The 12,290-nt window shown below is 39.2% G+C and overlaps 1 protein-coding gene across 1 annotated transcript; it reads left to right on the top strand.

The window, feature by feature from the left end:
- Positions 1-2,527: 2,527 nt before the first annotated feature.
- On the top strand, positions 2,528-11,753 carry nelfcd (negative elongation factor complex member C/D). Its single transcript, XM_041783057.1, has 15 exons — positions 2,528-2,736; positions 3,562-3,671; positions 3,837-3,946; positions 4,028-4,137; positions 4,224-4,331; positions 5,818-5,970; positions 6,299-6,429; positions 6,590-6,755; positions 6,837-6,971; positions 7,210-7,349; positions 9,878-9,992; positions 10,084-10,179; positions 10,272-10,412; positions 11,023-11,152; positions 11,401-11,753. The coding sequence occupies exons 1-15, from the start codon at positions 2,680-2,682 to the stop codon at positions 11,433-11,435; spliced, it is 1,737 nt and encodes a 578-aa protein (XP_041638991.1). The 5' UTR covers positions 2,528-2,679; the 3' UTR covers positions 11,436-11,753.
- The last annotated feature ends 537 nt before the right edge of the window (positions 11,754-12,290 follow it).

The raw sequence follows: 12,290 nt of genomic DNA, 5'->3' as shown, positions 1-12,290 counted from the left end.
TTTAATGTATCAGTTTTTACAACTCTTAAAATGAATCTGAAATTATTTCCCCCAACAAATACTACCAGAAAAAATATTAATTGTTAGGAAGAATGAGGGTTGTAAATGGTTTCAGATCATATTTATTGTGCTGTAGGAATGTCTTCAGATGAAATTAATATGGTTTTAAAGATAAGAATTAGTTTTTATAAATGTATTGGAATCAAAGTAAAGAAATATCAGACAGTGGTTTCACTCTGAGATTTTCAGGCACACAGGACTAGTTTACTAATGTTTCAACCAAGGATATATGAACATTACAATCCATGAATCCATTTCCTTTATAGTAAAAAATTCAAAAATGTTTCTTTTATTCAAATACTTGAGAAATTATTTAAAATCCTGGACATAGCTAAAAATTTTAGACAAGTGCCATTGGCTTCTTCCTTTGTTGGTCAATATCTCTAAAGATGTGCTGCTAGTGCAGCTGTGGATGCAAAAATGCTTGTGTCCCAAAATAGACCCACTTTTAGTTAACATGCTCCTCTTTCCATGTAGTTATGTATGCAAATAGAAACGGTGAAATTTCACATCCTGAGCAGTCTCTTCAGCTGCTGCTTCTGTCAAACAAATTTTCTTTTTTCCATCTTTTGTAACCTGTATCAACTGTACTATTTTCTGAACACAGGTCAATAACCTGGTAGTTATAAGTGGCCAAGCTTTATGGATAAGAATGGAGTCAAAATCTCATTTATTGGCCAAGTATGCCTATGCAACAAGGAATTTGACTCCATTTCGCTTTGCTCTCAATGTACAGGTATTAAACATTAAATACAAAAAAAATAAACAAGAAAAAAGTAAATAAAAAATATGTACAAGCTCTTGTTAGTTATTTTCTTAGTATATCCAAGTCCATGTGCATCAATAGTATGGTTGAAAGATGTGCAAAGGGTGCAAGAATGCTGACTAGACATGATCAGAAGTATAAATATGCAGGAATCTGTGCAGATTTACATGAGTTAGATAAGATAGCATGGGATAGTTGATTAGTGCAAATGTGAACATGAGGTAAGGCATTTTATCATAATGAGCATTCTTACAGTATTTGAGTACAGTAAACAAATAAATTAATGCAAATTAGTCACTACACCACTGTGTTATGAACCACCAGGACAAATTTAAGGCATGAAAAGCATCTCCACGTTTACAAAATTAACCTTCAAAATCATGATGAGGCAGTATAATCTGCTCTAGGATAGTGTGGGTGTGTTGGTTGATTGAGCTGAACCCACACCCACAAACCAGAATAGATCCTCTCAAATTATAAAAATGCTTCTGCTCACAGATTCCTGGCTCTGTACAAGTGCTGAGAAACAGAAGTTGAGGGTTAAATTTATTGTTTTCTTGTAAAAAATAACCGTTATGATCATTTTAATGACCTGTAGTCAACTGTGGCTGATAGACTTGGGAAATTTACCTCACAATGAACAAAAAGCATGAAGCTGGCTGTTAACGTTCAATGAAGACAGTGATATCGACAAACAGCAGACTACTGAGATGAACTGCCTGGTGGTGTCATATCATCATAGCGTTGGAGGGGCAGGGTGATTCTCCATCAGGACTGGTGATGTAAAGGGCTCAGTTTTATGCCCTTTCCAAGTTAATTTTACCCTTTTAAGATACATTTATATTGGTCCCCAAAATATCCCTGTGAAGTTTGTTGCTGGAAAAAAACAACACTCCCGTCCTGGATTTTTGCATGTCTAAAAGCCCCTCTGTTTAAGCCCTGCTCAGAACCAGCTGTTTTTGTGTCTGTAGCTTTAAATGTTACTGAGCTGTCTGACTCTGCCCCTTGACTACACCCCTCTCAGGAAATGGATATGGAGGATCAGGAGAGGAGGGCAGAACTTTCTTCCAAGCAGGGGGGGCTAACCGAACCTGGGTGGTGCTAACTCTCCACATGACATCATGAGGGGAAAATCTGAGAACGGCTTGTTTTGGCACACATTTTCTGAAAGGGTGTCTGGTACTTGCGGGAATTGTGGACAGACTATGGGCAAATATTTTTGTTAGAAAAGCCTGAAAAAGTGATTTTTGCATAATATATCCCCTTTAAACAAAACCAGGAAAGAGGTGAACGACTTTCTAACGTTATAAACAGAAAATTCAGTCACACAAAGATCTTATAGTGTTCACATGGGGGACTTTAAGCAGGGCTGGGGTGCTTGTGAAATTAACGTTTTTTTCATATACTCTTGATAAAGTCAAACTATTTTAGCCTTGGTACAAAATCATTGAGTTAATGCTGCCTGACAAGTCATTACTGAAATAAATAATGAGGTTGTAAATGTATTTATGTTCAGTGTTAACTCTGCTATGTTCTCTGTTTGATATAGATGGTTATCCGTGTGAGTTTATTAGAGTAAACTTTTATTTAAAAAAGGTAATCATTTTGATGTTTGAGAGCTTAGCCTTCCAGACTGAACTCAGGGCTACATCTCCACTGAACCAATGGGAGGCGTGTTCTGTTATTAACGGTCTCGCCATTTTCCGCCAGTAGTCGCTAGCCTGCTAGCTAAACAAGGTAGTAGGCGCATCTCACATCTTCGACTCAGCATCACTAGCTCTAAGATAAATTTAAATTTATTACTCACACTTTGGGCGTTGCTGGTGGTTCTGCGTTGCTGTCCTCTCGTCGTCATGGACGAGGAGTACTATAGCGGTGGAGGAGACTGGGAGGGCACGGACGGTAACTTGGTGAGAGTTTAACTTGTTGCTGTTTGGCTGTTGTGATAGTACAGGTAAGCTAGGTAGCATTAGCTCAGCTGTAGCTGAACGAGCTGGTTGTTTGATTTGACAACGCGGAGTATACGCTTATTTAACACAGGGGTAAAGAGCAGAGAGCAGTGTGCCTACACGCCTGTTATGAGGAGATGTTGCTCTAAATTAAAGCAGCTCCTTGGCTTTGTTAGCTAGCTGCAGGCCAACTGATGAACATCTAAGTTATATGTTCAAATGAGTGTAATGCATATCTCTAAGGTTATTGTTTTTTCATAGTTCATGCGTGACAAAGTGCTGTTGCCTGTTCGGGTAAAAATTTGGGGCTCAGCAGGGTGTAAATAAAGCATTCTGTACCAAGTAGTTGAGTTTCAGCTGAAATGTGAAAAAAAACAAAGTAATGCATTTTTAAATGTAACGGATTTGTGGACGTTTGGTTTTCCAAATCTAATCTAAAACTTCCCGTCTTCCTTTAATGTGCTTTAAATATTAAAATGACTTATTCATAGTCTTAATTAAGACAATATCGGAAAGTGCCACATTTGGGACCCAGTGTCGTAATTTGTCTATACAATTGTTCTATTTATGCTTGCAAAGTATAAAATTATATCTCTTAGTTTTTGTATTGATATTTTATCTGCATGGATCATTTTTAAAAGACAGCCTGCTTCTACTTGCATTACTATGCCTTTGCAGAGTTTAAAGAGTCAACTTTGATGAGGAGTTATAATTTTGTCAATTTTCTTATTTTGTTTTAACAAAAATGAACGTAAAACTAAAGTATAACAATATTTTGTCTCTCAGGAGGACTATGTTGAAGGTGTAAATGATGGAAAAATCCAAGAAGATTGTCTGCAGAAATTCTCCAGCAGAGATTACATCATGGAGCCTGCAATCTTCAACACCCTCAAAACGTAAGCATCTGCTTTCTCATTCAGAAACAACATAAGGTGAATTCTATTGCTGTGTATGTATGTGAGGAAAATATCCAAAGACTTCACAAGACGGTTCTTATTTTGACCAAAAAGGCTGGCCTTGTGAATCATAAATACCCACTGGGATCAACATTTCTCTCACAGGTATTTCCAGGCAGGTGGCTCTCCAGAACACGTCATCCAGCTCCTTTCAGAAAACTACTCTGCCGTGGCTCAGACAGTCAATCTGCTCGCAGAGTGGCTCATTCAGATGGGTAGGTAGGAAATAAGAGTTGTTTTTTTAGGGTTGTTTTCTAACCTCTCATTGTTACGCCTATTCATGGTTTTAACTGCAGGTGTAGAGCCCGCTCAGGTCCAAGAAAGAGTAGAAAACCACCTCAAGAGTCTCCTCATAAAGCACTTTGACCCTCAGAAGGCTGACTCAATTTTCACAGTGGAGGGAGAGGTAAGATTCCTGAACACAAAGATGTAATTGAAAAGAAAGTTCCTGTTAACCAAACTGATCCAGTCCTCTCATTTGTGTGTTTTCAGACTCCTGCTTGGCTGGAGCAGATGATCGCACACACAACATGGAGAGATCTTTTCTATAAGCTGGCAGAGGCCCATCCTGACTGCCTGATGCTCAACTTCACCGTAAAGGTAGATAGCAGTGTCTCACTAGAAAAACATTTAGAGAGCGCAGACCTCCGCCATTAGCCCTATCTCCTAATAGTGAAGAATCCTTTAAAAACGTTCCTTGATCCAGACAGTGATCCAGGTCACTCCTAAAATCGAATTTGCCGATTACTCCCTCCCCGGTGGGGTGGAGACATGGTGAGGCAAAGCATTGGCTTCGCTACATGTGGAAGTCATGGCAGAGGGTGAATATTCCTCTTTTCCTCCCAGCATTGTGAGTATTCTCGCTACAATTCGTTGTCTTTCTTTCTGTTATGCTCCGACTCGTGTTCTGACCGGGCATGCGTCTTTGAAACTCTATAAACTCCAGAACTTGGAAGAAGTTACTCATATCCGCCATCGCCATCTAAAGTGGTAACAGCACAGACCTCTGCCATTAGCCCTATCTCCCAATAGTACAGAATCCTCTAAAAAAATTCTTGTATCCAGACAGTGATCCGGATCAGTCCCAAAATCTAATCAGTTCTTCCTTATGTCATTTCTGACATTTCCTGAAAATTTCATGAAAATCCATCCATGACATTTTGAGTTATGTTGCTAACAAACCAACAAACGAACAGACAAACCCACTCGATCACATAACCTCCTGGCGGAGGTAATTAAATCAACTACTTGCTTACTTTATCATCGGTGTTAAAATATCCTAGGACAGAAAAATAAGAAATGTGAAGAATAAGGGTCGTGCTGTGATAGTTTGGGATGGATACTGGTCAAATTGTGGCAAAAATGATAATCACAGCTATTTTTATGATATAGAGGCCATGGCTATAAAACATGATTGCATATTGATTTTACAACATCTGTATCCATGCCTGAATGATTAGATAAATACATCATGTTACTGTGAGGGGCAGTAACAGCAATGTAACAAATTCTGCATGCTGTTTTGTCAGTGTTATAGGTTGTTTTAGTCCAGTTCAGTTTGATATGACACAGCACGCGTTGACTTGCATTTCCAGAGCTGTTGTTAATGGCTGCCTTTCTGTCATCTCCTCTCCATGACTCCCTCTGCTCCCCACTTGAATTAAGGAAAGAGTAGTTTTTGCTGGATGGGTTCAGTACTCCCTGTGTTGTGAAAGAAGGGAAGGTGTGCTCCATTTGTCACATGTGGCAAAACCTCTGGATAAAGAGCACAACACAACATGTGACCCAGTAATTGTATAATTTGATTATCCTGTCTCATGATCCTGAGAAGCTGAAACCATAGATAAGTTGCCTAGCAAATCTGGTCATTGATTTCAATCTTCTTTACAATAATTTAGTAATTACTAGATTTGAATAATGTTTAATTAGATGTTAGGACAGATCAGTATGTTGATCAGTAAATAAATCCTCTAAGTTTTGGGCTTGTTTGCTGAAGGCAATTTTAAAAATCATATTAGTTTAGAAATACAGAAAAGGGTCTCTGCATTTGTAGTCTCACACTTTATTTTGTGCCGTGTTTTTGTAGCTCATTTCAGATGCAGGTTACCAGGGTGAGATCACCAGTGTGTCCACAGCTTGTCAGCAGCTGGAGGTATTCTCTCGGGTGTTGAGGACGTCTTTGGCCACGCTGCTTGATGGAGGAGAAGAAAACTTGGAAAAGAACCTGCCAGAATTTGCTGTAAGCTTCTGTTTTATTAACCAGTAGCCAATGAAATTTAAGTTAGGGGTCAGTGTTCTTTTTACAAATTATCATAAGTGCCGGATTTATTGTGTTAAGTCAGGAGCAAGTGCTTGTTTATTTAATTAGGCTTTAGATTAGGTAGAGGCTACCTTTTTATTTTGTAGAATAAACAAGATTTTTTTTTTTCTTTATTATTTACCTTATCTGAGGATTTAGTCTCAAATAAAAATAGCCAGAGACATTCAGCTCCTGTCCTTCTATTTGCTGCCTGTTGTGTTTATTGTTTTTATTTTTTGGCTGAATTGTTTCCTACTCTCTTCTGCAGAAGATGGTGTGTCATGGTGAACACACATACCTCTTTGCTCAGGCGATGATGTCCATCCTTGCGCAGGAGGAACAGGGCGGCTCAGCAGTCAGGAGGATCGGCCAGGAGGTGCAGAAGTCAGCACATCAGAGGTAACTTTGGTGTCTCATTTACAATTCATCACCACAAAACCCATGATTTATTTTCTTTCAGGGGCAGATTTGATAAAGTGACATCAAGTTAGGTTGTGTGTGTGTGTAAAAACAAATGAGACTACTAATATTGACTCTGCTGCTGTGATTTATATCTCAGAGGTCACGATGCTAGCCAGATAACCCTCGCCCTGGGCACAGCAGCTGCCTACCCTCGAGCCTGTCAGGCGCTTGGGGCCATGCTGTCCAAAGGAGCCCTGAACCCTGCAGACATCACGGTTCTGTTCAAGATGTTCAGCAGTATGGACCCACCTCCTGTTGAGCTGGTGTGTGGAGTGTTTTTGACCCTGTTTAGATTCACACATGCTAGTGAAGATGCAGTCAGCTGATTTTTCCCTTCTTTTTAGATCAGAGTGCCCGCCTTTCTGGATCTGTTTATGCAGTCCCTGTTTAAACCCGGATCAAAGATCAACCAAGACCATAAACACAAATACATCCACATCCTGGCCTATGCTGCCAGTGTGGTTGAGACGTGGAAAAAGGTATAAAAAAACTTGTTTAAATCTTTCTGATGCTTCTACACGTTATAGAAATGTTAGACTGAGTAAAAGTTAGCATCCAGGTAAATGGTTCAGTAGTAATATTATCCTAATCTCTTGTTTAACCATGTACTTATTTTCCAAACATTCGAATGCCTTTTCTTCTAATACCGTGCTTTCTTAAAGAGCTGTCCCCTTAGCTCTGCTTCACATGTCTGTTTTTTTCTCTGCTCTACAACAGAACAAGCGAGTAAACATCAATAAAGATGAGCTGAAGTCAACCTCCAAAGCCATAGAGACGGTGCACAACTTGTGCTGCAACGAGAACAAAGGAGCCACAGAGCTGGTGGCTGAACTTGGCACTTTGTACCAGTGTATTAGGTGAGTGGAGGAAATCTTATTCCTTGAACACCTGTAAATTTTCTACTACCAAAAATGGATTATTTTAACATGGTTTTAGAAGTGGACACCTGTATTTATTCAATTAGTTATCAGTTAAATACACCATATGTAAAATTGGACTTGGTTAAGGTTCTTGAAGATATTTACCTCTCCTCCAAAAGGCTTCTTTAGTTCTAATGTGACTGGGGCCAAAGTTGGAATTTACAGCCTCTGTTGACCATCCACGTGCTAATGATCTGATTGGTCACCTGAGCATGTGGATGGTCAACAAAGGCTATTAAGTCAGAGGCCCAATCCCAACGTCCACACTCACACACTCACTGCCTTTGAGGCGCGCTCCCGCAAAGTCCGTGAGGGCTTAGGGTTGTCCCACTGTCAAATCATAAAGTGTGTGAGGGATCTCTCGCTGACTTTTGAGCCCTTCATGTACCCTTTCCGTGAATGGGCATCTCTGCAGACTTAGCGTGAGGGAATTACCCATAGTTCATTGCATTGTGATGTATGGCAGGGATTCATGTTGGATGCCTGCCAGTAAACCCTATAAAAGTGAAGTGAAAAGAGCAAAAATGTAAACAAAAAACATGGAAGGTGCAAAAAGGGGTGGACATTGTAAAAAGAAGTATTTTTCCTGTAAGTATATTATATAAAACAGACTTCATCCACTGAGAAAACAGGTCTGTAGGTGAGGCATGCTTGTTTTTATCTTTGTTTTAAGCTCTACAAGATGCCGACTGTCAAAAAAAAAAAAAACAAAGGGCTGTCCCATTCCTGTTTCTACCCTTCAAGCCCTTGCAGCCTCACTCACTCAATCACTTTGCAGGTGCAGTCAGTTAAGTCAATGAGGGCTCAGGGTTTAGGGAGGAGACTGAGATTCAGCCAGACTTTGGCTCCAGTCACATCAGAACTAAAGAAGCCTTTTGGAAGGTAGGCAAAATGCCTTAAAGAACCTCAATCAAGTCCAGTTGCCTCCTTGACAAAGATTTGGATAACCATGACCTGGATGAATGAGAACCTTATGTAAAAGGCAGCCACCAGGGGGCTCTCAACCAAAATAGCACTATGTGACAAGTACAGACCAGCTCTGCCCACCCCCCTGTTTATTGATTTGAATTGAGGATTCTGTTCATTTAAAAGCATATTTACTAAACAGGAAACCAACATTTTGTTTACATTTATAAATTCATCAAAATCAGGGGGAAATGCACTGAAAATGGTACAAAGGGGGTTTGCTTTGGAAGCAGTGTCAGACTACACGTGTGCTATGACATTGCTTCAAGCTAACCCAGAAGTGCATTTTTAGTCCATTTCTCCCCTATTATGAGAAATTTATAACATTGGATTTTTGTTTTGTAAATATGCCTTATGAGGTAGTTTTTTTTTTATTGAACAGAGTCCTCAATTCAGAACAAGAAATAGTATTAAGAAGGAGGCAGTAGAGGTGGACAGGGCTGAGCAGTGCTGGTCTTAAGTGCTGTGAGGTGATCTGTATTACAGGGGTGAGTTTGGATGATTGAACACACATGGCAGCCACCATAAAAAGACACGCCTCATTAAAACTATGAAAATTTCAGAATTTCTCTGGCTTTGGAAATTTTAGGAATCATTTGAGATACTTTTAGACTTTAATTGAAAAACATATATAACCTTACAATGATCACTTTTAAGTATTTTAGTGCAGAAATTCAACATACTGTATCTTTAACCCAACAATTTAAATGGTTATTTCTAGAGATGTAACATTATCCAAATCTCACAGTACGGTAATACCTTGGTAATAAGTCTGTGGCATTTACACTTCAAATATTATAACATGGCAAAAAAAGTGCCACGGGTGTGCATTAGGCTTCAAAATCTATACTTATAATTTGGCCCCAGTGTTAACCTACCTACTAAAACCTTTGTTGCCCACTGAAAACAGCTGTAGGTCTTTGCAGATGTATTTACTCGTGCTGTTGTGGGGAAGTGGGATTGTGAACACTTCATTATGCATCTTTTGGCCTGGCTGGATTTTGCTCCTCGCTTCTTCCCACATCTTTTTAGGATGATGAGTTGCCAAGGGGCTCCTTATGTCACTCCTATTCCCCATGAAGTGGGGAGTGTGTCACCACAGTTCGGCAGTGTCTTCATATTGTTTTTGTTTGTCTGTTACCTTTTCACTGGGAAACTGAAGTACTTCTATACATCACATTCAAAAGTCTCTGAAAGCTCCACAATCTCTAAAACTGCCATCTGGCCTAGAGATAAGCTTTTCCCCTCATTTTATGGGATAACAGTGTTTGTCTCAGTTGTACAAGTGTGAGTATAAGTCCAGAAAGTATTAATGTGTGACAGCTGAAAGCTGATTAAAAAAGAGTAAATTATTTATTGAAAAGAATAAAGACAACATCTTCAGTGAGAAAATTTAGTTCTTGAATTAGAAACGTATTGTTGTATACAATGAACTGAGCTTTGACAGACCTGACTTCCCTCAGTTTACTGATCCATGCTGCCTCTGTGTTTGTGTTCAGGTTCCCAGTTGTTGCAATGGGGGTGTTGAAATGGGTGGACTGGACGGTGTCTGAGCCGCGGTACTTCCAGCTGCAGACCGACCACACTCCTGTTCATTTAGCTCTACTGGACGAGGTACAACATTATTACTAAGTGAACATTAGATTTCTATTCTTTTATCATGATCCAGCTGTTGAATTTAAACATGAATCCTTCCTCCTCGCAGATCTGTACGTGTCACCAGCTGCTGCATCCACAGGTCCTCCAGCTGCTCATCAAACTGTTTGAAACGGAGCACTCTCAGCTCGATGTCATGGAGCAGGTCCGTGTTTCTGTGCCTCTCATACAGGAGTGTTTTTGTGGTAAGAGTGAAACCTCTCAGCTGACACCGTGTTGGTTTTTGTTCCCTCTCAGCTGGAGCTGAAGAAGACTCTTCTAGACCGCATGGTACATCTGCTGAGTCGTGGTTATGTGCTGCCAGTCGTCAGTTACATTCGCAAATGTCTGGAGAAACTAAACACAGACATCTCCCTCATCAGATATTTTGTCACTGAGGTAACAGCTGCTTCTTATCTTCACTTGTGGTGAAGAAATACAACACGAGAGGAAGTGAGCTCTGATTTGAAAGTTTAACTGAAGTTACACAAAATCTGCAGGTCCTAAAATGCTGTGTCATCCCTCAAACTTCATACCGCCAGGATTCTTTAAAAAATTAATGAATGCATTTATTATATTTTGCTGAAGTCTACCTCTAAAGGTTGTTATAAAAAAAATAGGAAATAAAAAAAGTTTGTTTTACAGTGTAACTTAAATAAAACTATAGAGAAGAAGTAATTAGGTATGAGAAGTCAAAGTATGAAAATTGCATCTTTAAATGTATCCTCCAGTTTTTTAGCTGTTGCTGTATTACACCAGAAGGTGACAGCATGCTGCATATCCAATCCATTCATCCTTTTCAGATGGCCTAGCAGTTAGGTTGCACCCCATATACGGGGTTCAGTTCCATCCTGTAGATCCTTTACTGCATGTCTCTCCCCATCTCTCTCATCCCTGTTTGACTGTATCCACTGTCCTCCTCTCTGATGAAAGGCATAAAAAGCCCTCAAAACATAGACATATATAAACTTTGATCAAAGTGATAAAATTCTAGTATATGTCTTTACAGGTACTCGATGTGATTGCACCCCCATACACATCAGACTTTGTTCAGCTCTTCCTGCCCATCCTGGAGAACGACAGCATTGCAGGAACCATTCGCACTGAGGGAGAACACGACCCTGTTGCAGAGTTCATTGGTAAGGAGAGTGCTAATATGTAAAGTCTGTGATGAAACTGGACATGAGTATTTACTCGCTGAGTAAAGAAAAGTTCACAAAGGTTGGTTACACACTACAGGATTTTTAAATCGAGCTTAAAATCCTGTTGTGTGTGGCCGGTCTAAATCAAACATGCACAGAAAGAAGATTAACATTTATGAATGAAGACTGTATCACTGTCTCAGTATCTCCATGTTCTAATATGTATGTTCTTCTTTGTTCCTTAGCTCATTGCAAGTCAAACTTCATCATGATAAACTGAGCTGGAGAGGACACTGGAATTATTTTGTCCAAAAAGAACCAGAAAAAGCTTAAAAAGGCTTTGGACACATTGTCTTCTTGGTAACTGAATGCTCAGAACTGTGTAGGAGCACACAGCTCTACGACAGACTTCAGAACAACCAAGTAAAGGATTAGTTTGTAGGAAAAGGCAAACTTCAGCGATCTGATGGAAGAATACAGAAACAAGAGGGCTGGAGCCGCTCAAGATGCTGATAAAAGATTCATTTTTCATCTGTACATTTAATTTTCTATATTTTATGTTGGTATTAACTGTTTTAAAATAAAAACCTGAAAGTGATTTCTTGCATTTTTAAACATATGTTATCTTAAAATGTAAGTTCTGGCACATTTTTATTCATAATGACAGTGAAAATATACAGAAGTTGTAGTGCTGCTAGCAAACAGATCAGCTTATTAAAAAATTTTTTTGCTATTGTGGCTTGAGAAAGTCCCTTGATATTTTAAAGGATGCAGGTATTTAAAAAACACATCAGTGAATATTAAAGAAGAAATACCAAACTCAAAAACAGCATTAGGTCATTTGAATTTCCCAGAAAATGTTAAGTCAGTTTCTTTCTATTGCAAGCTGAAGAATTTCAGTGGATAATTTAAAGTCTTGAGGCTGGAGATGTTTTTTAAGGCACTGAATAAACAGTGCAAGTCCATGGAGTCATGTGTTGGAATTAAGAAAGAACTCTAAATTAGCTGATAAAGCAGGAAACATGTTTTCACTCTGTAGTTCACAGTAATGCTGAGGTCAGCTTACATGAGAATAGTGTGGGTTGTTGCCCAAAAAATTTAATAAGAGACTACCCTTCAATAAGAAAGAAACAGA

This window comes from Cheilinus undulatus, linkage group 3 (genome assembly GCF_018320785.1).
Source record: "Cheilinus undulatus linkage group 3, ASM1832078v1, whole genome shotgun sequence".
NCBI lineage: Eukaryota > Metazoa > Chordata > Actinopteri > Labriformes > Labridae > Cheilinus > Cheilinus undulatus.
This window is presented reverse-complemented; position numbering and strand designations above follow the sequence as displayed.